Source organism: Ovis canadensis, chromosome 18 (genome assembly GCF_042477335.2).
Source record: "Ovis canadensis isolate MfBH-ARS-UI-01 breed Bighorn chromosome 18, ARS-UI_OviCan_v2, whole genome shotgun sequence".
NCBI lineage: Eukaryota > Metazoa > Chordata > Mammalia > Artiodactyla > Bovidae > Ovis > Ovis canadensis.
Window position 1 is genome coordinate 62,602,686 of NC_091262.1, and position 27,914 is coordinate 62,630,599.

A 27,914-nucleotide genomic window follows, 5' to 3' on the forward strand; every position below is an offset into this window, starting at 1 on the left:
ACCCTTGTCTTTGGAAGGTTAAATTAGTAACAATTTTTGAATCATTTCATCTCCCTTCAAGAGATTTTTTTTTTTTTTGGTCTTCAATATCCATTGGTCAAAGTATCCTAGTGTTTAAACAATAGGTTCAATAAACAGTGGTAATTACAATCATGAAGAAACAATTCACTCAGTCCTTATATGGTCACCCAGAGTTTTTGTTTGTGGTTAAATTTTTAAACAGTGAAACAGTGTGAACTTTGAGGTGTAATCTTTTTTGCAAGTGCAAATTTTAGTGTGCATATGGAAACCTTTACTGAGTTTTAGTATCTTTACAATTAAAACTTTCTTTTTGAACTGTTTTAAAATTTATGGACTGACCAAGAAAATAAAACATTACATTAATGGCACAATTTAGAAATTTTTCTTGGTGCAAAGTTTTAGATGTGGTTGATCAGAAATTAAAATAGTTGCAGTCTAAACAGAACTAAACAGTGTACAGTAAAACATTTTTAAAATTGCTCCTCCATTTTTAAATTGTGAAGAGCAGCACACAGCAGTTGCAGAGAATCAGCTATGCGATGACAAAAATGTAAGCTATGCATTTACATTGAATAATCAAATTTGAAGAATGCCAGGAAAGCAACAGATGTTGGTCTTAAATGATCAAAGAAATTAAAAGAGCAATGCTCAAATGCCTTGATCATTTTCACCATAAAAGGACATTTGTTCTAAATCAATGGATCAAATAATGTCAATGTTCACCAGCATTGAGGTATTTGTTCTCATTTTTGCAAAAGAAAAATTTTGGAGGATTTTTATCAGATTTAAAAGGAATTTATCTTCAATTCTCTGGTTTATATATATTAGTGGAATTTTTTAGTCCAAGAAGCATTTTGAAAGCCATTAGGATAGATCCTAAAGAAAGTTTTAAGGATCCAGGAATTGTGAAATGGAATATTTATGAATATCTAGGAAACTTAACTTTATTTTCCTATTTGTGTTTCTGTTGCTTTAAATAATAAAGCAATTACTCACTCAACTATGAATAAAGAATGATCAACCTGGCTATGAAAACACCAGTTTTTACAGTCTCAAGACACATTGGCAGAATGTACAAAAACAGTACATGTAATGTTATTATTATAGTGAAAGGCCAATAGATATTTTTCTATATTCATAAAATACACTAACAAAGTATTAATCCACTATTTCTTCCTTTTTGTGTTCATTTACCATTCTTTCCCATTTGCCATACTGCCTTCTTAATCTTTCTTGCTTTTTCTTGATTGATCAAATTACTTTTATTGTTTCTTTTCCTCTACCGGTTTGGAAATTACATATTCTGGCTTAAAAAGTATGTATCCTGGTTTTATCTTTGTTATCCTTAACTTCTAAAAATACATAGCTAATGTTATGTTGATTTAACAAAACCTAAAGTTAATATTTCTACCCATCTTCCAAACACTTCAGATGTATTAGTTACTATATATGTTTTTCTATGTTTACTTATGGAAAAAAATCCTCAATTTCCCAAGTATCACATTCTCAACCCAAATAATTTGTCTTTATTTCAGTATTAGCCATAGATAGGGATGGGGGAGTAAAAAATGTGATTTAGCAATGTAACTTCAGTATTACATACTTGTTATTGCATGCCTATTATTATAGTCACCAGATAATATGTTAGACAAGCTTTTAATATGTTAAACAAAGAAGGGACAATGCACATACGAAAGGAGAATGTATTAATTTCATAGACTATTAAAAAGCAAACAAAAAATAGAAGTATCTCTGAAATTACTTGATAAAATGCTCAAGATGAACACAAACCAAATATATGAGTACCAGAAGTATGTATGCATGTACATCAGAAACAGGGATAATATAGACATTAGAAAACAAATAATCCTAATTTGTCAGTATTGCTTGAAAAATAACAAAATATATGTTCATTTGTTTTTAAAGCCCAGTGCAATAAGCCACAGCACTTGATCTGTAGCAGGCAATAAAGAACACGTCTGCTCCCGTCACTATACTGACCCCAAACAGCATACCTAAGACTAAAGCCTAGGCAGAACTAGAGACCACCCTCCAGCCCCACCTTTTCAATTGCTTCCTTTGTACTATTTCTAGGGAGAGCTATAGATTTGATATATAGTATACAATGTTACCAGGTCAAAGTGTTTGGATTTTATTATGAGGGCAAAGGGAATGACATAATCATAACCCAGGTTTCAGTAAACTGAGGAGATGGAGACAAAGAGACTGGGGAAAGCAGACTGGTTAGAAAACTAGTTCACCAAACCAGGGGAGATATAATGAAGGTAGAACAGCAGTAGAACGGAGACCAGCCAACAGTGGCTTCCCTGGTGGCTCAGAGGGTAAAGGGCCTGCCCGCAATACGGGAGACCCAGGTTCGATCCCTGGGTTGGGAAGATCCTCTAGAGAAGAAAATGGCAACCCACTCCAGTACTCTTGCCTGGAAAATTCCATGGATGGAAGAGCCTGGCAGCGCATGGCGTTGCAAAGAGTAGGACACAACTGAGCAACTCCACTTAAACTTAAAAAAAAAAAAAACAGATTAGGGAGATACTAAAGAGCTGGAATTGGTACAGTCTGGTTACTAAAGATATTGAGGAGAGGAAGAGTTGAAAATGATTCCTTGGTTTCTGGTCTGGCCTGGACAACAAGCACATTCCTTAGATGTAGTCTGGGCTAGGAAATATGAAACCGAAGTTTATCAAGTGGAGAAGTAGATAAAGAAAATATCAGGTCGCTTTTGCAATCAGCCAATAAAAGAATAAATTCATTCTGTTACAACAAACTATAACTGTGCATAGATGAGATCTAAATTCACTTTTAGAGATAAGGGCACCAAGGGTAAGTAGGTTCAAGAATGAATTCCCAAACAGTTCTGGACACACCAAAGCTTCTCAGTGCTGCTCATGATTTAGCAAATATTCACTATCCACTCTAAATTCATAGAAAGGGTTAACATTTCTTCCTTCAAGTCTATTTAAATAGCTAGCATTTAGTAATAGCTAAAAAATAATCCAGATGGCTTCTTTCAAATGGTAAGTTAAAAGGATATGATGATATATTTGTTCATCCTTACCCCTTAAATACAGAGGTATTAACACTTTAGTTCTCTCAGCTGTAATGAGGACAGTTTAGGGGTAAGTACCAACTCACCACCCAAGAGAAGAAATAACAATACTTTCTTGAAGGACCCAAGTTAAAGGGGCCAGGCCAACTAAACATGTATCATCATCACAGGGACTCTTCTCAGGTCCTGACAGCAAAAACAAATAACTATGTGGGGGATGAAAATGCTCTAAAATTGATTATAGTTATACCTACACAACTCCATGAATATTTAAAAACTAGTGAATTGTGTGAGGTGAATTAACTCAATAAAGCTGTTATTTGTTTTTAATAAGTGACTTTTTGATCTATCAATAGCAGGTTTTATAAATGCTCTAATTTTACACTAGGCTTTTCAGGCTTACTAGATTTCAAAGTAAGCGGGAAAACAGAGAAAATGTATATTTTATTGGTATTTAGACCTATCATAGTTCAAATAAAATGGAACAGAGCAATTTTTTATTCTAATCAAATAAAACATATAAACAATTCATTTAAAGTATCTGTTTTACCATCAAATGATTGTGTTCATGCAAATACAATCATCGCACAGTCCTTCTAAGCCCATATAGTAGCACCACCTTTTATTGCAGTACTTGATGTAAATTTCATTGTCAAACATATCTGGCTTTAGCAATGTAAACATCTGCTACAAGTAAACTTTAAAAGGTAAAAGTGAATGATACTAATGAATAAATCAAAAGAGAACTGAGCATCATCACATGATAAAATTCAACAAAATATTAGATAATACTGTTTCAATAAGAACTACAACTTAATACAGTTCACGAAATGGAAGCAAGAACAGAAAGTAGTGTGTAAACTCCCAAGAGTTTAAAATACTGAAGGATATAATATAAAACTTACCTCAGAAAAACAAAAGGAAATAACAAAAGCATGCAGTGAATATTAAATTTGGTTTAGAAGTTACAATAGTCTTTTTACCACAAAGCCTTTCTAAAATGTACTGTGATGAAACTATTTCTTTTCTATTTCCCCTTATTAAAAAAAATATGTTTAATCACATAGTTGGGTCCTTTGTGGAAATTTCACATGTTATCAATTATGGGAATTATCACCCAGAAAAACTTTCATCTCTAAACTATTTTTTTCAAATGACCAAAAACATTAAATTATCTTCATGAAAATTACCATATATAAAGTCAAATAATTCCTAAACAAGTCATCATAAAAATAAATCTGCCTTAACAGAGTAGGTACAGAAGAAATGTATACATAAGTGCTGAATATCATGGAAAAATATTCAATAAATCGGTAAAATTGTTCACATTTATCATTACTGTTGATTTTGTTTACTTTCTGATTAAAATTAAGAAACAAGTTTTCAAAAAGTCAGGAACATTCAGTGCCACTTTGAATTTGTCTGCAACATACAAATGAGTTATATCCCTGCAGTGCAAGGCAGACTCTATTTTTACTTTTTAACATAATTAAGTTATAAAGCATCACCGACTAGATGGACATGAGTTTGAGTGAACTCTGGGAGTTGGTGATGGACAGGGAGGCCTGGCGTGCTGCGATTCATGGGGTCGCAAAGAGTCGGACACGACTGAGCGACTGAACTGAACTGAAGTTATAAAGACCTCAAATTTCTAAAACCAGTTATAATACTGTGGCAAGGAAAACAAATTTGTTCGTATTGCTCTTATACTCTAGCTTAATCTACAAACATGAACATTTTTCCAAATGTTGTCTCAAACCATACTAATACAAAAAGAGTCTACAGAGATCTCTGTTGATTTCCACAGAGTAAGTGAAGAGAAGAGAAAAAAAGAAACAAATACTATTTCATTCTCTCAATCTTAATAAGTTCAGCACATCAAGCAGCACTTGACACAGCAAGTTTTTTCAAGTGATCCATGAACACTTGCAAACTAACATCATCTGTGAGAATCGGTGCGCCAGACTCCTAGAAGAAAAGAAAGATATTTTCTATAATTAAAAACACAGGATGATACCTTAAAATATATAAGCAAATGTGTAAAAAAAAAAAAAGACAAGGAAATCATTTTAAGCAGAATAATGTCTACGTTCTTGTATAATAAAGAATCTGACTGGTCTTTGTCCCAGATTCCTGAGGGGGAGACTACATCCTTGGAATTAACCAACAGCAGCATCTGTTATTCATGAGCCCTTCAGATCACACTAGACTTTATGCTGTGAGATGAGATGACTCAGGATAGGGACCAGTCACCAGAAAGATCAACCATGTAATTAGATGGCTGGGCTTTAAGAGAGCCTGACCTCCAGGGAGGAAGGGATGGTGTGGGGTGGTAGGAGGCTAGATTTTCAATCAATCATACAAAACAAAGGCAAAGGGAAAAAAAAAAAAAAAACACTCGATACCAGAGTCAAGTGAAGATTCCTATTTGAGGAATAAATACATCAATACATCAGCTGGGAGAGTGACAAACCCCGATTCCATGGGAAAAGGAATTATCAGTTCTACAATAAAACTGTAATCATAAATACAGTGCTTTCCTGAGTTCTGTGAGTTGTTCTAGGGAATTTCCAAACCTGATGGGGAGTTGTGGGAACCCATCCTCTTATTCACCCCACCCACCCATCTCCCATCTGAACACTCTCCCTTTCTCACCACCCCCCACACATGAAATTGTAGCCAGCCGGTCAGAAACGTGGGTAACCTGGGATTCAACTTTCAGCTGGCATCTGAAGTAGGGTAGGTCTTGTTGTGGACCATATCCTTTAACTTTTGGGGTCTGCACTAACCCCAAGTGGTCAGAGTCAGATTTCTACTGCAATTCATCAATTAGCATTAGAATGGCTCCATATCCAATTTAGTCTTTAAAGTAGTAAAGTGTTAATTTGTCTTGAATGTATTGGTGCTTTTATCTCTACTAAGAAGTAAGCCTCCCTCATTGCTGCCTGTTTACTAAAATAAAATTTCAATTACACATATTTTAGCAGAACTGCCAGCTGGAAGGAAGAGAATTTATATCATGTTTTAAATAAAACACATATATTTTCATTCAAGTCATTTTCATTGATTCTTGTGGGTTCTATGTAATTAACAAGAGTTAGGGAAAATTCCTGACTTTTATTTAAATAAAAACCATGTTGATGAAATGATCTTAATAATCCAATCCACTAATAATGAAATTTTATTGTAGCAAGAAAGTTTCCTGGAGTATTTTATATCTGGATTTTTAAATTCTTCACCTGATATCCAATTTCTTATTTATGGGTATATATAAAAGTCTAAAATAAGGAAATTCAGTAATTTTCAGAGGATATCAGCAAATTAGTGGCAAACATGAGATAAGAATTTATAGCTCTTGTGGTTCTTATCTGGCATAGCCACAGACATGCCATAACCTCTCCTGAAAAGGAAAATCAATCTTATTATGTGTTTTCATAGGTGAATTCATAAGAACTTGAAAAACTACATAATGAAGGGAGACAACAGCCCTGGCATTAAGAGCTTAGAGACTGGAGCCAGACAGACTGAACTCAAATCCTGGCTCTGCTGCTTACTGCCTGTACGACTTTGAAGAAGTGACTTAACCTCTTTGAAGTCTTAGTTTCCTCATTTGTAAAATATAGATAAGAACAGAACCTATTGCACGTGGTTGTTATGTTGATTAAATGAGTTAAATTGTGTAAAGCAAACAGAACAATACCTGACAACGCAGTTGGCCTGCAACATTATTATCTATTTTAGAAAATCTGTTCTTTTATAGGCTGAAATACTTCTTATTCTACATTCACAGCTAACATAGGAAGTAAGGTATCAAAAATGTGACTTAAACTAGTAATAAGCCCATAGCTCCTTTTTTTTCTTCCTGTAATTATACCTGATTTTTCTTCCACTTTACACATTTTCCACCTCAATTCACCTAATCCCAGATCTATCTTTCCTAGTAAAGACAAAATATATATGGGTTTTCTACTTTATATACTGTGACCTTATTTGAAATGATAAATACTAAATGCTCAACTCAATCTTATCAAAAATTTCCAGTTGACTGATCTCAGTTTTTCAACTGTACCCTTTTTCTCTTTAACAAACACCCAGGATTGGGCAGAAAGGGCCAAGTTTTATATCATTTAGTATATGAAGCACTACAGCATCAGAGGCCTCCAGCACCATCACAGAAGCAGTGTGGCAGCGGTGCCCCCTTCAGGTCATCCATGGATAATACTTACACTGGATTCTTGATTTCTGACAAAAAGAAAACTAAGGTATTAGATTTCATAATTTTTAGCAAAATGCTTGGCTATCATGTTAACTCCCTATATTTCAATCATCAATTTAGCTTGATGGTTAAAAATTCGGATTCTGGAGTTAGAATGACCTAGGATCAAATCCAAACCCTTGTCACAGTTTATGTGATTTGGAGAAAGTTACTTTACGAAAGCGTCGATTTCCTCTTCTGAAAAATAAGATTAACAGTACGCACCTCACAAGAGTGTTTTAATAAACAAGAGTTTATGAAAATCTTAGTATAATGACTAAAACAGTACAGATTCAGCTTATTATTATCTATAAAAATATTAACATAATTTCTCTTATAAAAGTCATATGTCAAGAAAAACCTTAGGCTCTTGGTTTCTTTCTCACTTCTAATTATCACATTTATTTAATTTTGACATTTCACACAGCGTTACAAAAAAGGGATGCTTTCAAATTTAACAAAATATAAAGACTGAGAAACACTGATTTAAATACTTCAGACCAAAATTTCATTGTTTTTAGACACATGAACTAATTCAACACAGACTGAAAGATCTTTCAAATAGTTTGGAACCAATCTAAAAGGAGTTGTTTGTTTTGTTTTCATAAGATTCTATTCATAAAAGATAGGATCAAATGCCAGCTTCCCCCAAAGGTATAACTGTGACTAATTCTTAAATTTTCCTAAACCGGATGCATTTCCGGGAAAGATTATTACATTTTCTAAAATGTAATAATAAGAAGAAATCCAAACTGCTTTTAACTGCCTCTTTGAGGAAAAAACTTAATAAAATAATCTAAGGAGAGACAGACCTGATAACATAATTAAAACTACCATATAGTGTAAGGATATAATTTAACCGAATGACTGCAAATATTTAAACAAGGTTTTATCAAATGAATAAAAAGAACTCCTTTAATAACAACAAAGCATATTTAAGTTTCTCCAAAGACGATGGCTTTCAAAATTGATAGATGGATGGGTGGATGGATAAATGAATGAGTGAATAAGATAAACAATATGTATGTTTGTTCCTTGGACTGGGATTTCCTTCTCCATCATATTCACTCAGTGAAATGATCTTCCTCCTTCAGGGTCTGGCTTACAATGTTAGGCCTCTAATGTTCCTATTTCCAGGCAGTAATAATTAAGTTTCAGTTTAATTATTATAGGTTATATTATTATAGGTTTTCTTTCCTATCTTAAATATCTTTAGAGAGAGACTGTTTTCTCCAGTGATAACAAGGAAAACTAATAACTAATATTTACTGAGTATTACTGGGCATATCAAGTATGTGTCATTAAACTCTATAATAGATAAGGAAAAGAAGGCATATGGAAGTTTAGTAACTTGCAGAGTTTTCAACTACCAGCCCAGAATGACACATGGATTGATGCCTTTCCACCTCAACTCACCCAATCCCAGATCTATTTCTCCTAGACCAGACAAAATATATATGGGTTTTCAAATTTCTATACTGTGATCTTATTTGAAATGATAAATACTAATGCTCAACTCAATCTTATCAAAAATTTCCAGTTGATTGATCTCTATTTTTCAACTGTACCCTTTTTCTCTTTAAAAATATATCCATGATGGTTTTCCACCTCAATTCGCCCATAGGTTATAATAATATAACCTATAATAATTAAACTGGAACTTAATTATTACTACCTAGAAATAGGAACACTAGAGGCATAAACAAGAGCCCTAACATTTAAGCCAGTTCAACAGGTTCTTTATAAGCCTTCCATTTACATCTCCACGTTGTAATTTAAATCCCCCAAAACAAAGAACAAGTCATTATTTCCAAGAACTAAACCATGCTTTCTTAATGCAGAAAATCAGCCACAAGGAGATATGTTTTATTTGGACTTCATAACGTTAGCTCACAACACTTTGTTAATTGAATTACGTGAACACCAACAGTCATCTGGAGGGGAGGAACAACTACTCCCTTTAGAGAAAGATCTGTGGACCTGCCCCATAAACCCTAGTCTGCCACAGCCCCCCGCCCTCAGGTATTGCTTTCTGACACTGAGACTGACAGGGGCTCTTATGCGCAGCCAGTTTCACTCATCTGCTCACCTAGTCCCTACGGGCAATTGATAAATGACCCCTGATGAATACTGTTTTAAAGTATCCTTTAACTTCCCCTTCATATTGATTATTTACTATTTTCATTAACTCTATTTATTGATGCTATATTTTCTATATCCTGTGATTTTCTTTTCTTAAATTAGTTCCTCTTAACTTGTGGGATCCAGAACCAAAACCAATACTCAACTGACTAAAGTATAAAAGAAAGGCTAACTCGTGGACATCCTGCTGTCCAAATTTCCACATCACAGTATTATACTTGGCTTTTTGTCTCCCCCCACCCCCAACCAAGTAGAAGACGGTGAAGGATGATATTCAAAATCTATATGTACATGTATTATGTGGAGACAAATTTTTCTCACACGTGCTATGTAGCCTTTGAACAATTTCCAGGAGTAAGTTCCTTTCCTTGCTATTAAAAAAAAAAAAAAAAAAAAAAAACCTCCTCACTTTTCAGGACTGTTAGACCATGGACTCAATTTATCTATCTATATCACAAAAGCTTCTTAACTCCTAAAGCATCTCCACAGATTCCCCTACTCTGATCTCTATTCTCTTGTCCAGATGTATTATAGTCAATATGTGCTAATGTTTAAGGTGCTGTGGAAAGTCAAAAATGAAAGTGACACAGGTTTTACCCTCAAGCAGTTTATATTCTAATAGGAAAAATAAGTGCCATCAGAAATGGATGGAGAAAGAGAGGGGGAATGAAGGGTCAGGGATATTCCATAATATCCAGTCATACAATCACAGAAAAAGTTTCATGGAGTCAGTAAACTTTTAAAACTGAGCCTTGAGGGATGGCTGCTATGTGTGACAAGTAGTGACAGGGGCAAGTTACATGCTCAGTATACTCAGAGTGCGGTAGGAAAGCCAGTTTGATTAAAAAGACTAAATAGTAGCTAAAAGTGGGCAAAGCTATGTGGAGCACACTACAAAGGACCCTCAATAGCAACACGGAGCTTTTAGAAACTCAACAGGGGGTTATTAAAGATTTCCAGGCAGTGCTTTGACTCAGAACTGTTTTAGGGAGACCACTCTGACCAGTGCCAAAATGGGAGGAAACGGCTAGAGCGGAGCCAGCAGGTAATTCCAACAGTCTATGTGAAGAGTAACAAGGGCCTAACCTTGATTAGTGATGGGGACAGGAGGGAATGGCTAGGGAAAATAAGTCAATTATTAGGGGCAGAAAGGAGAAAATGTACATGACTAAAGTTCCAAGCCCTGGCAACTCAGAGAATGGTAGGCTCCTCTGTAAAAAACCTCCAAGTCAGTAAGTGCAAGATGGTATGAAAGAGCTCAAGTTGGGGCATGCTGCTTATGAAACGTCTACAGGAAACTCAAGTGCTCTGCACCTGGTGGTTATAAACTCCAGCCTGCAGGTCACCGTGAAGCCAAAGCAAAGATGGAGACTTATAAGTTAGACTCAAATGAAAGCTGAAGCCACAAGAATGGATACAATCACCCAGAAAAAATTCTCTAAAATGTAGAGAAGTCAAGGCAAACTTTTGAGGCACCTCTGCATTCAAAGGGCTTCCCTCATAGCTCAGCTGGTAAAGAATCTACCTGCAATGCAGGAGACCTGGTTTGAATCCTGGGTGGGCAAGTTCCCCTGGAGAAGGGACAGGCTACCCACTCCAGTCTTCTTGGGTTTCCCTTGTGGCTCAGCTGGTAAAAGAATCCACCTGCAATACGGAAGACCTGCGTTCGATCCCTGGGTTGGGAAGATCCCCTGGAGAAGGGAAAAGCTACCCACTTCAGTATTCTAACCTGGAGAATTTCATGGACTGTATAGTCCGTGGGGTGGCAAAGAGTCGGACACTACTGAGCAACTTTCACTCACTCACTCACTATATTCAAAGAAAAGGGCCTGAATTCCAATTATTGCTTTATTTCTCTTCTAACCAGACTGGGCCCCATAGTCAGTTGTTTAACAATGCTCTCAAATATTCTACTGTCTTTGCTGTGTCCATCTTTCTTACCTCTAGTTCTAAATTAGCCCCAGTTCTTCCATCTTTGATGCAATGCCTAACTACACAGCGTGGCTAAAGAACATTACGGAACCATGCTCAAGAAATTGTTAGTAAATAAAATGGACCCTCAACACTGCTGTCTTTTATTCATCCTCTATTGTTTTCTTATATTCCTTATTGCTGTTTTTAACTTGTTCTGTTATCCAGTCCTTAACCCCAGCATTTCTCACTCTAGCAAATAATCTATTACTGAAAAGAAACAGGCTTCTCCAATGAGAGCTTTTCTCACCACCTCAAAATCTTTCTGTCTTCACCCTTCTTCTCACTCTTTGCTTTTGCAGAAAGAAATGTCCCGCCTCCCTACCAGTGCTTAAACTCTACATAATGTGATCACACTGTCTCCTTCTGAGGATCTTAAACATCCATACAGTGTTCTTCTGGATCTCCCCAACAATAGCTCCTTACACTTAGTCTACAAATAAGTTTTGTGCCCTTACTCTAATAACAATCATCCTCCTACTATTCATTCAGGCTAAATTTGCAAAATATTCATTTATACTTAATGACCTCCACTTCTTCACCACTCATTAATTCTTTAACAATCTATCCTCTACACAATGACTATATTAAAACTGCTTAGCAAGGGCACAAATAACCGCCTAGTCCTCAAATCAAGTATCTGCAGCATCTCAGTATTTGTTGTTCCCTTCTTTTTCCCCACCTAGTCCTCAAATCAAGTATCTGCAGCATCTCAGTATTTGTTACTCCCTTCTTTTTCCCCACCTAGTCCTCAAATCAAGTATCTGCAGCATCTCAGTATTTGTTGCTCCCTTCTTTCTCCCCACCTAGTCATCAAATCATGTATCTGCAGCATCTCAGTATTTGTTGCTCCCTTCTTTTTCCCCACCTAGTCCTCAAATCAAGTATCTGCAGCATCTCAGTATTTGTTACTCCCTTCATTTTTCCCATCTAGTCCTCAAATCAAGTATCTGCAGCATCTCAGTATTTGTTACTCCCTTCATTTTTCCCATCTAGTCCTCAAATCAAGTATCTGCAGCATCTCAGTATTTGTTACTCCCTTCTTCCTTCTGTAAAGTTCTCCCTCACCACTTAGGACATGGTGCTCCTCTCGGTTTCCTTCCACTTCTCTGATTACATATAAAATACTCCTACCACTTGTACTTCCTCAAGGTTCTATCTCATCCTTCCTTTGCCTCTGTAGTCTCCTTGGACAACCATCCACTGTGCTAGCTTTCAGTATCACTTGTCTAATCCTTGCCCTGACCACCAAACCCAAATTTTCAACAGCCTACTCATTTGGGCAGCTAGATGATATCTCAAACTCAAGGTCTAAAATGTTTTCTTTTCACTCTCATTCTTACTGGCACATGTTCTCCTCAGTTACCCAGGCTCAGAACGCCTTACTCCCTTGTTCTCCCTCAACTATTTTTCAAAAATTTAAACCTTAGAAAGTACAATGAATACCAACATAGCGCTAAACTTAAAATCAATGATGAATATTTTGCCACATTTTATGTTTGTATCTATTTTTTCTTTTCTTTTTCTTCTTATTGAATCATTTTTGCAAGTTGAAGACATCACAATATTTTATCCCCGAACACTTTAGGATATATCTCCCAAGATCACGGACAATCGCCTACATGACCACAACACCGTTATTACTCTTAAGATATTTATTACTATACTAGTATCTGACATACAGTCTATATATTTCACAAATCATCCCAATTATGTTCTTTATAAGCTGTTTGCTCTAATCCAGAATCCAATCAGAATTCAGATTTTGCATACAGCTATCTGGCCCCAGAGTGAGTTTTACTTTCCTGCAACTGTTAATCAAATCTCACTGAGTCTCCTCTCGAAATATAACTCAAATCTATTCTTTTTCACCATCTCATCTTCTTTCTCTCTCACTTGGATTACTTCAGCCGAAACAGTTCCAACTTACAGACTGCTTCCAACTAATCTTAAGATTCAGCTGTATTATCCAAGAGCCAAAATTGGCCCTCTGGCCAAAAAGCTTCAGTGACATTCCATAACTTAGCAAATAAAAACTTAGCTCCTCAGTCCTCAGCCTGGTATTCAAGAGCCGCCATAAGTGACTGCACAATTACATTTCCAGTTTATTGTTCACTGTTCATCTTGACATATACTCTTTATCTTAGTCCATACTGTCGTCTACCTAGAATTCTGTACCCCACACAATTTCTACTTATTGCAGTAACAAGCACTCTAAAGGAAATATCTTTTCCTTTGCCATCATGAGACCCTTTCCCCTCCTTCTCCTCTCTCCCCCAGTAACACTTTAAATTTTCCTAAAAGCACACAACCCAATCTGCATTGTATTTTTAACGACTTAGGTATGTGTTTTATTTCTAATACTAGACTACAAGCTCTTCAAAGGCAGGGATGATAACTGGGATCCTGAAGTAACCAACACAGAGTCCTGCAGATTGGACACTTGATAAGTGGTGATATAGTGTATCAGGAGGCAGAATTTCTACCAAATTAAAATATATTAATAATGATGTCCAGGCCTCTAGCCTCTCTTGTTCAACCACAATCCCTGACCACTCCCAGCGTCCTGTGGCCTTTTGCGGTTCACAGCCTAGCATTAAGTCTGAATCATCACCTTCTAGTTCATTTACTACACACTTTATTGCTTTTTGTCTCAAGGGAAACATGTTAGCTTGAAATATGAAAAGTTTCTATATATTTGATATAATCACTTTTGTATTTTCTGTGGTGCCACCAAATGCTAATTCTATTTTAACCTCTTTTTTTTTATTATTACTTTTCCAACAGAAACCATTACCAAAAACAAAGGCAAAAAATGTAGCTTTCACTAAAATAACAAACTATAAAAAACACAAAGAAATAATTTCCACGATCTGCTATTTACACTTACCTGTCCCCAGGCATACATATTATTATGAGTCTGTGAGGGGTTAACTTTTGAAAGCAGGAAACGAGCCTTAAAAGCAAAGAAGAAATAATATTATCCATCAAATATAAGATTTGGTCAATATAAGCTAAACAAATACATTATGCCATATAAAATCAATTCTATTTACTATATTTCCATAAAATTAATTTTATTAAAATGAAACTTAAAAAAATGAGATAAATCTTGAAATATGTAAACCACTATATGTTACAAATAAGTGTAACCTCTCCAAATCACACATACATAATAACATTTACAGTAACAAATACAAATTGTAGAATTCAAAACTCGGCATATAAAGAGTATGTGTGCAACAATTATGACAAAGTTAGTGTGACATTTACCAAACATCTGGTCTGAAACATCAACAAAGGTTCAAAGTTTCCAAAAGTTCAAAGTCTCTACATGTTCTTTCACTTTAAACAATGACTCTCAAACTTTTTCAAACTATAGGCTATTCCATGAGAGCACTTGCCCAACATTTTGCCCATCTATCCACCATGCCTTATCATCATGAAATAATAACCAGAATTGAAAAAGAATATAGCAGTACATGTGGTGAGACATCAATGAGAGAACAAGTCATAAATTATTATTTCACATTAAAAGAACAAGACAGTCCTATCATTTGAAATTTAGTACCATACAACATCTTTTTCTACTTCTAAAGAACATCTCGGAGAAGGCAATGGCAACCCACTCCAGTACTCTTGCCTGGAAAATCCCATGAACAGAGGAGCCTGGTAGGCTGCAGTCCATGGGGTCGCTGAGAGTCGGACACGACTGAGCGACTTCACTTTCACTTTTCACTTTCATGCATTGGAGAAAGAAATGGCAACCCACTCCAGTGTTCTTGCCTGGAGAATCCCAGGGACGGGGGAGCCTGGTGGGCTGCTGTCTATGGGGTCGCACAGAGTCGGACACAACTGAAGCGACTTAGCAGCAGCAGCAGCAAAGAACATCTGGATTCAAATCCCAATTCCTCCATCTACAGTTTTCCTTGGCCACAAGTAACCTAGTCTCAGTTTTATTACCCGTAAAATGGAAACAATAATAGGACTGCTAGAGAATCAAATGAGAGAAGTTATGTAAAGTGTTATCAGCTTTGCAAATTCTCAATAGGGCACAGTAGCTTCTATTATAAATATAGTAAAACCCTAATAATAATTGCTATCATTTCTGAATAATAGTTACTGATATCTACTACCTACTTTGCAATACTGTGCTAGGCACTAGGGATACATCAATAAAGCAAGGTCTGTACTTTCTAGGAACGAGTGAAAAAAGCTTACAATAACCTATAATTAATTTATATACCTCTAATAAGAATTAAAAGGCAGCAGTAAAAGTGATTCAAGAGTTGGGCTTTCCTAGTGGCTCAGTGGTAAAGATTCTACCTGCCAGTGCTGGAGACACAGGTTCAATCCCCAGTTTGGGAAGATCCCACATGCCTCTGAGCAACTAAGCCCGTATGCTACAACTATTGAGCCTGTGCTCTAAAACCTGGGAGCCACAGCTAAACCCATGTGCCACAACTGCTACAGCCTGCACACCCTAGAGCCCATGCTCCACACTAGAGAAGCTCCTCAGTGAGAAGCCTGCACACCAGAACTACAGAGTAGGACCTGCTCACTACAACTAGAGAAAAGCCTGTGCAGCAACAAAGACCCAGCGTGGCCAAAAATAATAAAGAAAAAAAAATTTTTTTAACAGAAAAAAAAAAATGAGTGTATGTTATGGGGTCCTAACTGAGTCTTCTGTAAGGCCAAAAAGGGCTATATGTATGTCATTTAACCTTCATAACTCTAAAAATTACACAACTTTTTATAATGCCATAATGCTTTCCTATTACATGACATTTTCTAGAAAAGTGAAATGATAGAATGAGGAAAACAAAAATTATGTTACCACAAACTTTATATTCACAGACTTTGTCAGTAAACAAAGAGATCTGAGAAAAGTACACTAAATTATTTCCTAAGTTGTTCATATCTACTTGCTCAACTAAAGCTGGCATATCACCAAAACACCACCCTGGCTCTTTACTAGAGCTGAGCTGGAGGAAGAAGATGGGAGAAACCACCACCTATAGTCAGCTAGTCAATGATCTTACTGCTCTGCTCTCAAAACTAAGGCAAGAAGAAAGCACACCTTCCCCTGGAAACCATCTACCCATCTCTTTCCTTTTCATTTGCCTGGGGAAGCAGTCTATTCAAACTAACGTCAGAAGGCAAACAACAACTCATTGTAAAATCAGCAACACACATGCAAACAAACGCAGAGTATTACCTGACTGCCACCATGTTCAGTGTCAATGTATCTCGGCATTGGAAACCTGGAGTGAAGGATTTCCTGGGCATCATCCACTGGGGCTTGCAGAAGGTGGCGGAAGTTTTCATATTCTGGCATGTCCTGGTATCCTGACTTGCGCCACTGAGCTATGGTCTAATTTTAAAATGATTAAAAGAATTATTACTTTTTTCCTTGCCTAACCAAAAAATATTTTTTTTCAAATGAAACAATCCTCAGAAAATAAGAAAATCACAGAATATTATCCCATTTATTTCTAAGTTACTAATTTTTTAAAGTTACAATATTAATTTCAGTATTCTTGAGTAAACAGATGCAAAATTAGGATACTTCTTCTTTAAAAGTAAAAAGAAATAATAATGAAGAAAAAATTTTAAAACACTACACTTATCATATTAAAGTTAGCTAAAAGGTATCGCTGGGCTTCCCAGGTGGCTCAGTGGTAAAGAATCCACAAATCAATGCAGGAGACAAGGGTTCAATCCCTGGGTCAGGAAGATCCCATGGAGAAGGAAACAGCAACTCAATCTAGAATTGTTGCCTGGAGAATTCCAAGGACAGAAGAGCCTGGTGGGCTATAGGCCATGGGGTTGTAAAGAGTCGGACATGACTTAGCGACTGAACAACAACAAAAAGGTATCTACCTAAGCTTATGATAAGTAAAGGGGATTTCTGGTACAGAAGATTTCCTAGAGACTTTAAAATTAATTACTCTTATATTACGAATCTTTACCAATGGAGTTACATTCTCACAAGATACATAAAGGTAAAAACTTTAATAATAATAGCAATAATATTATAAAGATAATATACCTATAAAAGAGCATTTGAATCAATATTTTTAGGTAAATGACCCAAAAATGCCACTTAATTAAATCATCCAAAGATTTAACCTGGCTTGATTTCTAAGTTAAGTGAATCAATATAGAGAGATATATCTCTATATTTAACAGAGGAACAGTCATCTGAATTTCTGATTTCTCATTTATGCATGTTAACAAGCTATTTGAAGAAATAAAACTACTGAAAGACAAAAGAAATAATCAAAAATCTAGCTCTGTCACAGAGCTAGTGTCACAGGCATTATTCTTATAAGTTAAATAGCTCTAGTAGCTGGTATCAATTAAAAATAATAATCAATAGGTCTTTAAAAGTTCCATATATTTAAAGTGATATTTTGAATAAGATCTTCCTTGAGTGCATGCATGCCAAGTCACTTCAGTGACATCTGATTCTTGGCAACCTTATGGACTGCAGACCGCCAGGCTCCTCTGTCCATGGGATTCTCCAGGCAAGAATACTGGAGTGGATTGCTTTGCCTTCCTCCAGGGCATCTTCCTAACCCAGGGATCGAACCCTGGGTTATGTCTCCTATGTCTCCTGCACTGGCAGGTGGGTTCTTTACCACTAGCACCACCTGGAAAGCCCCTTCTCTATTACAGTGCAAATCTAATCATTTACAGTTATAACACTGGAAAAATATATCTGCACAAGTTACCTGAATACTAGACTATAACCTTGAGTATAAGTTTATGAAAAAGGAGATCTGTATTTCTCAAAGTATCTAGATTTCAGTGCTTTCTTACACAGAGGAAGCACTTAAATACCGCCTGAATGAATAAATACAGGAATGAATAGAGTTATGCTAAATAACCTAGATTAACTCAATTGCTACTCAAGTAGTCTGCTCTTTGCAATCATTTACCTATCCAATTAAGTTATAAATTTTAATTAGCTTGTGCTTTAAATGAAATCTTTAAGATCAACTGAATTTTTTCTTTACTTTAAATACTTTGTGTGGAATATTTGGAGGGTGGGGATGAGGTCTGTGTAGGGTTTTGGTTGCACCATGCAGGCTCTAGCTCCCTAACCAGGGATAAAACCTAGCCCCCTGCATTGGGAGTATGGAGTCTTAACCACTGGACCACCAGGGAAGTCCCAGAATACTTTTTAAATGGACACATGAAATAATAAAAAGGAAAGCCCGCCTACTGACTTTTCCCTTCTAAGTGTCTTCAGGTAAAACCCAAAAGTATGATATGCTCACTCTTACTTTCACAGCTATGCTTTGTATCAAATTCATTTCTCCAATTATGTGCAGACAGACGGACAAAATAACCACAGACAGGTCAACTGCAAATTAAGTCTAAAAATTCACAGAAGGAAGAATCGCATTTTACACATAACTTAATAAAAGTGGAAATAAAGTTTATCATAGAGGAGACACTAGTCATATAGCAAAGGAAGGAAAGCTTCTAGCAATATGAACTAAAATATGAATTTACTGAAACTACATGCATAGCTTTAAACACAAGGGAATCTTACCTCACCATGATAAATCAAAATCTGGAAAAATGTGTCCATGAGGAGAATACGATCTGCAAGAATGCTGCTGCTATCAAGAAGAACTGGCTGATGTGAGGATAATAATGAAAGAGGAAGAAGGAAAAATTAATTACTTAAAAATACAAAACTGATCTTTTTAGAATCTTTTAAATTTTTTAAATGTATTATCTTACTACTTAAAACCTCTTGCTATTATGAATTCTTAAAGGATGTTTCAATTTAATTTTCTGAGGAATCACTAAACTGAAGTAACAACTGAAAACAGAGTCTCAGTTCAGTTCAGTTCAGTCGCTCAGTCATGTCCGACTCTTTGAGACCCCATGAATCGCAACACACCAGGCCTCTCTGTCCATCACCATCTCCTGGAGTTCACTCAGACTCACGTCCATCGAGTCCCTGATGCCATCCAGCCATCTCATCCTCTGTCATCCCTTTCTCCTCCTGCTCCCAATCCCTCCCAGCATCAGAGTCTTTTCCAATGAGTCAACTCTTCGCATGAGGTGGCCAAAGTACTGGAGTTTCAGCTTTAGCATCATTCCTTCCAAAGAAATCCCAGGGCTGATCTCCTTCAGAATGGACTGGCTGGATCTCCTTGCAGTCCAAGGGACTCTCAAGAGTCTTCTCCAGCACCACAGTTCAGAAGCATCAATTCTTTGGCGCTCAGCCTTCTTCACAGTCCAACTCTCACATCCATACATGACTACTGGAAAAACCATAGTCTTGACTAGACGGACCTTAGTCAGCCAAGTAGTGTCTCTGCTTTTGAATATGCTATCTAGGTTGGTCATAACTTTTCTTCCAAGGAGTAAGCATCTTTTAATTTCATGGCTGCAGTCACCATCTCCAGTGATTTTGGAGCCCCCAAAAATAAAGTCTCACACTGTTTCCACTGTTTCCCCATCTATTTCCCATGAAGTGATGGGACCAGATGCCATGATCTTAGTTTTCTGAATGTTGAGCTTTAAGCCAACTTTTTCACTCTCCTCTTTCACTTTCATCAAGAGGCTTTTTAGCTCCTCTTCACTTTCTGCCATAAGGGTGGTGTCATCTGCATAGCTGAGGTTATTGATATTTCTCCTGGCAATCTTGATTCCAGCTTGTGTTTCTTCCAGTCCACTGTTTCTCATGATGTACTCTGCATAGAAGTTAAATAAGCAGGGTGACAATATACAGCCTTGACATACTCCTTTTCCTGTTTGGAACCAGTCTGTTGTTCCATGTCCAGTTCTGACTGTTGCTTCCTGACCTGCATACAGATTTCTCAAGAGGCAGGTCAGGTGGTCTTGGCATTCCCATCTCTCTCAGAATTTTCCACAGTTTATTGTGATCCACACAGTCAAAGGCTTTGGCATAGTCAATAAAGTAGAAATAGATGTTTTTCTGGAACTCTCTTGCTTTTTCCATGATCCAGCGGATGTTGTCAATTTGATCTCTGGTTCCTCTGCCTTTTCTAAAACCAGCTTGAACATCAGGGAGTTCACGGTTCACGTACTGCTGAAGCCTGGCTTGGAGAATTTTGAGCATTACTTTACTAGCATGCGAGTCTAGTCAAGAGGAAATCAGAGATGACTCTTAAGTCTGATGGTGTGCAGCACCACTGAGAGGGGAAAGGCTTTGGACAGAGAAAATTTGGAGATGGAAACATAGTTCTGAATATGAAATAGAAGGAAGTGGCCTGAACTGACATACATTTGGGTATCACATGCATGAAGATGGCAATTAGAGCTATGTAATTAGACTGCACCACTTCAAGGGAATCTAGAGAAGCCAGAGGTTGAGCCTGGAGCACACCAACATTTAGAGTTCAGAAAGGGAGAAGCCAGCAGGGGGAGTCTGAGAAGGAACAGGCAGTGAGGAAAAGGAAAACCAGTAGGTGCTGTAGGCACTGGAGAAAGTGAAAGGTGAAAGTGAAAGTGAAGTCACTCAGTCATGTCTGACTCTTTGTGATACCATGAACTGTAGCCCACCAGGCTCCTCTGTCCATGGGATTCTCCAGGCAAGAGTACTGGAGTGGGTTGCCATTTCCTTCTCCAGGGGATCTTCCCGACCTAGGGATTGAACCCAGGTCTTCTGCACTGCAGGCAGACGCTTTAACCTCTGAGCCACCAGGGAAGCCCTTGGAGAAGCCTAGAGCAGAAGGTTTTCAAGGAGAGTCCTCACTGTGTAAATGCTGTGTGAGTTCCAACAAGACAAGGGCTTGGTGGCCTTGATAAGAGTTGTTTCAGGATAATCTCAGGGACAAGAGTCTGACTAATATAGGCTGAGAAGAGAATGTAACGTGGGAACATATAAGCAACAAGGAACTCTCTGCATTTAGCCGTGACTGGGACCAGAGCAATGAGGCGGCAATTAGAGACAATGTGAAGTCCAGGGGCTTTTGTTTAACAGGAGTGACACTAAGGCTTCTATGTTAATGAGAATGATCATGAGGAGAGGAGTGACAATGCAGAAGAGAAAGAGGATAACTTCAAATGCAAAGCCTTAAGAAATGAAAGGGATTCATGGATTAAATGGAGAGTTTGAAATCTGACAGGAGCAGGCAGTGCGATTCCATTTTTCTTCTAAACAGTTTTTGACATTTTCCACATGTTTACAACTTACATATATTACTATGAAATTTAAAAAAAAAAAGTATTTCTAAGACTTACTTTCCTCATTCAAACAACTATGAGACCAAATGTATAGCTAGACCAATTAAAAATGCATTTTCTAGAAAAGTAAAAACTATGACAAATTACTTTAAAAAATAGCAACAAAATATAACTTTCTACCCACTATTTTTTTACAAAAGTGAAGGCAGCATTAGAGATCTTTAACCAATAGATATTATATTCTCTTTATACTGACCCTTCCTAAAGTTATTATTTTCAAATACAGTCATTACATACTTTTAAGTAAACAAATTGCTTTAATCATGAAACAGAAAAACTATCTATTTGAAAATAGGTTAAAATAATTGGGACAGTTCGCTAAGAAGGCAAAATGGATAGCTTTATCATTTTTCTGAGTATATATTTTTACAATCAACTATATCTTATGTTCCAAAAGACTATAGGAGAATGGGACTGTATTAAAACAAGAGGTTTTATTTATACAGAATGCCCTAATTGTCAGACACTAAACTCTGGAATACAGTTTCTAGAATCATCATCAACTGTAAGACATTGGTAAAGACATAAGACTAGTCATGAGCCCTATAGGATTTTCATCAACCCAATGACTAGACAAAATGATCTTTAATAAGTCTGTTTAAAACTTTTTTTTAATAAATAGTAAGTCTCTTATAGCTATTTATTTTTTAAAATAATTTCCTAATATAGCCTAGCATTTTATCTAGCATATAGTAAGCACTCATAAATATTGAGTATATATGAATAACAAGATATTCATGTTTGCATTAAATTCTCATATTTAATAAATATATTTCAAGAAAAACCTAGTTGTTTTAATAGCACACAGCACAGTAACAAAACCAATTTCTTTTTCTACCCCTCTTACCTCTGGTGGTCCACTAAAAGAATAAGCGTACAGAATAGGCTGAATCATGATGAGAGACTGGGTCAAGTCTTGACGCATAAAGTGGTGACGATAATATGAACTCTCATCAGGACTATTGTTGAAAACTTGCAAGAAAGGAGATCTTCTTAAATGAAACATAAACTACAAGATAAAACATGCGAGATAGCTTTTACTGATTTTAATATGGCAACAGAAGTTTACTACTATGAACACATTTTATTACAACTATGAAGACAAAAAAACAACTTACAATAAGAACATTCTAAATTGTATTTCTCAGAATCTTACCCATGATATTTATCAGTTACTTAAAAATGCAACTCAACAACAGCTAAAAAGTAAAAGAGATGACTCAAAAGAAAAACAAGACTAGGGACAAAAACCCCTTGTTTGGATTTAAGTCAAATATTTAGACTAAAGGCTTCCCTGGTGCCTCAGTGGTAAAGAATCTGCCTGCCAATGCAGGAGACACAGTTTCAATTCCTCAGATGGAAGATCCCCTGGAGAAGGAAATGGCAACCCACTCCAGTATTCTTGCCTGGAGAATTCCAAGGACGGAGGAGTCTGGCAAGCTACAATCCACAGGGTCACAAAGGAATTGCACATGACTTAGTGACTAAACAACAATAACTTAGACGAATGCCCTCAATTCCCTCACTATTTCCTGATATGAAGTGAGGTCCAAGAATTCTCAAAACACAAAGGGTTGCCTCCCTTAAGACAAGTGAGTGAGTGACAGTCACTTAGTTGTGCCTGAATCTTTTCAACCCCATGGACTATATATAGCCTGCCAGGCTCCTCTGTCCATGGAATTCTCCAGGAAAGAATACTGGAGTGGGTAGCCATTCCCTTCTCCATTAAGACAAGTAGACTCTGCCTTATTCTAATTCTCCAAAATCTCAACCAGAGACTTGGGGAAGTCTCCCCCTAGAAACATGGAGTTTCTAGGTTACAGATCAATAAAATATTTTCAAAAAATAAGAGTATCTCTGAAAAGAAGGTCGAAGCTTTAAACAAAGTTTTTGTGAGGAGCAAAAATTTGAATTTCCGTATCTCAATATTAATCATCTCTCCAGGTTAAGGTAAAATAAAATACCACTTGTTCCATAAAGATATACCAAATAATCCATTTGGAAGGATTCTTTAGAGTTTCCTTTAAATATTGTGTCTCTCTTGTAGTGTTGAATCTCACTTTCTTTTCTGCATTGTTTACATATATTACAGATCTCACCCTTCAAAATGAAAGCTCCTTGAAAACAGAATCCATGTCAACCATCTTTATTCTCCTAAATTACTTGCACTTCGTATATACTCAGTTGAATAAATATTATCTCTATTACTCATCATATAAACCTATACTTTAAAGAATATCTACCAAAATAACAGACAGATAGACTCCACTATCCAAGTAGAAAGGTTCTGTAAGATAAAGGTTCTTTTCTGTTTATCTGGGATGTCTCCATAAAGCTGTCCTCAGGCAACGATACCATAAGACTAGCAGACTGTTAAAATTACTTCCTTTTGGCAGTACTGCAATTAGTTAGATCCCTTTTATCAGATGGAAAGCTAATCTGCTTCATACCAAATTATGCTCCCCAATAAGGTTTTGGTGTAAATCTCTACTCACCACAAATATATGCTATATTCAAGGTTATCATAAAAATACTACTTACTTTTCACTAACTATTCAATCATAATACTATTTTCTTAGCTATCTCAAAACTTAAAACCTAACCAAAAGAATAATCCTGTAAAATAATAAAAGAAAACAGGAAAAGTGAGACCCAACACTACTGTCAACACTAAGAACACAGATCTTCTGTCTACTCACCTGTGGATAAAGAGAGAAAGTTTCTGAAAATCTGAAGGAACTTGGATCATCTTTGTGATACTCGCCAAACTTCTGACACTAAATAAAATAAAACTTGTTAATAATACATTCTCTGGCACAGAGCTAAAACTTCTGCCTATGTGTTTTCTATTTTTAAAAAGTTATTCTCTTTAGGAGGCAGATACTTGATACAGGATAAAACTGGGATATTATTTATAGACTTACCAAGAGAATGATTACCAAAAAAAGACAGAAATTTTAATTTTGGAAGCAAACAATACATTTGCTTCAGTGCAGAACAACTCATCTTAAAAGTGTTTGAATTTTTTTAAACTAAGTGTCTCTGATAGCAAATGAAGAGCTCTGGGTGATGGCCCCAAAAGCTCAATATGTGCCCCCTAAGACCCTACCTAAAAAAGACAACAGTCTACAGACAGAAAGATGTACTGTCAAGATACCATAGTGGCTCTAAAGGCAAAATGATGGTATAAAATTGGGTACACTTGAAAAAATGCCAAAAAGAAAGAGCTACTGAGGAAAAGAAAATCAAGATCAACAGGTAAACCAGTAAAGAAAGAACACAAAGGCAGAAACTAAAAGGCAATAAAGGAGACACATACTCTAGCAACAGGGAAGTAAACCCTCCATGATAATATAACAAAAGGCATCAAAATAACTGAGATAATCCACAGGAGAAAGTGCGCAGCACAATGCCTGACACTAAGCACTCAGTAAATGGGAACTTCCTCTTTGTTCCTCAGCAAAGTCTCTGACCTGAAAAGTTTCTATAGTACTTATGTAACTGGTCTGCTTCCTGGCAACCTCTATCAGTACTTGCATATGATCAAGGGCAAAAATAACAAGCAAAAAGTAACAAAAGGTTCACTGCTGAAAGTAGTACAGGGCTTTCGTAGCCTAAAATGTTCAGCTAAATCATTTACATAGCTATCTGTGCCATAAGGAACACATAAAAGGCATAATTGGTTTGATCACATTTTTGGCTTTCAGGAAAAATCATTTCAGAACCACAGCTAGCCAAAGGATAAAAAAGCTGCAGTCGCAGCACTAATCCTCAGAAAATAGATCTTGGTATCTGGGAATCAGAGTATTTCTGAGACAATGCGCCCTAACAACATCTCACTGATAAAACTTATAGATTAGGATAATAATTTTCACTGTCCAATATGAAAGCCACTAGCTATGATAAATTCAAATTAATTCAAATTAAATTAAAATCCAGCTTCTCAGTTGCACTAGCCATATTTCAAGGACTCAAGAGCCACATGTCGGCAGTAGTTCCATAATGGACAGTGCCGATGACAGAACATTTCCGCCATTGTAAAAGTTCTCCTGGAAGCACTGGTCAAAAATATAAAATATACTGGAGATCCAGAACATCAAACACATCGAAAAGATTCTTCAGAAAAGCCATGTCACACATCGTTTGATTTTATTAAGAGATCAGCAACTTTTTCATGTTTTTCGTTTTCATTTTTATTGGTCACTGCATTCCTTCTTTTGCTAATTCCTTGTCCATGATCTTTGCTTATCTTTTACCCCAATACTACTGATTTGCAATAGCTCTTATAGATGAAAATTTTCACATGCTACCATACATGTAATAAAGTTGGTAATAAATTGTGCTAATGGTATTTTTAACCACACAGCCTTGTGTTTCTTTTTTTTTTTTTCAGACTTGTGTTTCATTTGAATGTAATAAATCTTATAATATTTTTATTCATGGCTCCTGATTATGTTTCATATTTAAAGTCCTTTTTCATCCAGAGGTTAAATACATATTAACTTATTTTTATAAATATTGCCTATGCCACAGATAACAATATAAATTTTGTGTAATATTCACATACATAAATTTCTAATCTTTGGGTTACTGTTTAAAATTTTATTGAACACTCAAATGCCCTAGCATTAATTACTGGAATTGTGAGGAGTTCTTATTTACAACCCAACCAGAACACTACCACAAATGAGAAAAAAAAAAAACTGAAGCAAAAAGGAGGTATATCAAAGATCCACTGTTTCAGTTATTTAGTAGTAGTAAGATTGGGCAAATAAAGCTACAGTAACACAATTTTCTCGGAGAAAATAACAACACTTCTAAGAACTTTAGTCTTTAATTCAGCTATTAGTTATGCACAAAGCCAGCCACATAAATGGGCCCAAAGGGTCAAAGCCTAACCTCTGTAAGAAAATGGTAATGATGGAAGCAGTCCTTAAAAACAGCACAACTAAAGTGCCTGGTCCTACCAGTATACCAGAAAAAGTCCAGCTTCACACTGAAAGCTACTTATCAGTGGGTTTTACACAAGTTGATAACCCAAGTTGTACTATCCAATTTTGTGTCATATGTCATAACCTACAAAAGCAGTGACAGCTCCAGCAAAACGGAGAAAAGTACTTCACTACAAATCATAACCATATGACAAATAAATGTGATTACTTCAAACAGCTTTTAGATTCTCAAAGCAGTAAAGTATTTGTTAAAATTACATAGTCACAATCAGTGAAAAAGCCCAGGAAACAAGATATTTCAGAGAAAAATTTATTATCTAGAAAAGAAAAAGTCACACAGTGGATAAGAACCTAATAATGACCACATGTAAAATTAGAGTAAGTAAAATGCTAGGATAAGATGAAGTCTGAGAAATTAGAAAGGTTCCATTGTAAAACAATACAAAAAAATGAATGCATTCATGACATGTTACATGATGTTGAAGAGGTTTGTATAACTGCCTTAAAAATAACAGCTTCCCTAATCAAGCAAACAAGTCAATAGATTTCACCAATGTCATGCCAAGTTGCTAAATAACAGTGAAATTGCAGAGGACTTTTCTGCTGCCCTAAACAAGCAAAGGGCAAAACATATTTAATGCTTTGACCTTCTTATATGGAAACCGAAGTCTACCTTGGAGAAAATATGCTGGCATTTGTACTGATGGTGTCCAATTAATGGTTGGCTCCAAGAGAGGTTTTATGACTCTTGTCAAAAAAAGACAGGCTGATGTTGTCATAACACTGCTTTCTTTACAAAGAGGCACCAGCATAAAAACGCCCTCAAAAGTGAAAGAGGGAAAGCACTGGAAGATGCTACAAAAATGGTTACCTTTATTAAACAAAGACTGGTTCCCTCAATAATGTTTTAAATATACATGAAAATTTAGACAACATAAAAACTTGCTGCTGAGTAAATAGGAAGCATTAACTAAGAACTTAACCAAGCATTCTAGGTCATAACGCAAGTAATGGGTTCCTGACATGTTAAAGCCCAAGTATAATTATCATTCTTAACAACTTTACTAACATATACTTTGGTAGCCTAGACACAGATAATAAAGACTTGTCTATGTTTTGTCTGTTAATGTGTATAATTTTTATATTCTAATTAATTTCTCTTTAAACTTCCACTAAAATAAAAATAGAAAATTAAAACCACAGCAGTGGAGGAAACTATGTAAAAATACAGTAAAAACAAATACAGCAATTAAACTGGGAATTAATTTGG

General features: G+C 36.1%; 1 protein-coding gene across 1 annotated transcript in view; it reads right to left on the reverse strand.

Moving 5' to 3' along the window:
• Positions 1-3,513: 3,513 nt before the first annotated feature.
• The window catches only part of SEC23A (SEC23 homolog A, COPII coat complex component), a 58,850-nt gene continuing 34,449 nt past the window's right edge, over positions 3,514-27,914 (reverse strand). The window contains exons 15-20 of the mRNA XM_069558771.1: positions 24,392-24,469; positions 22,540-22,701; positions 19,021-19,107; positions 16,675-16,830; positions 14,347-14,412; positions 3,514-5,056 (exon numbers count right to left, since the gene is read on the reverse strand). Coding sequence (XP_069414872.1) covers positions 4,967-5,056; positions 14,347-14,412; positions 16,675-16,830; positions 19,021-19,107; positions 22,540-22,701; positions 24,392-24,469 — 639 coding nt within the window. The 3' untranslated portion in view covers positions 3,514-4,966. The remainder of the gene's footprint in view (positions 5,057-14,346; positions 14,413-16,674; positions 16,831-19,020; positions 19,108-22,539; positions 22,702-24,391; positions 24,470-27,914) is intronic.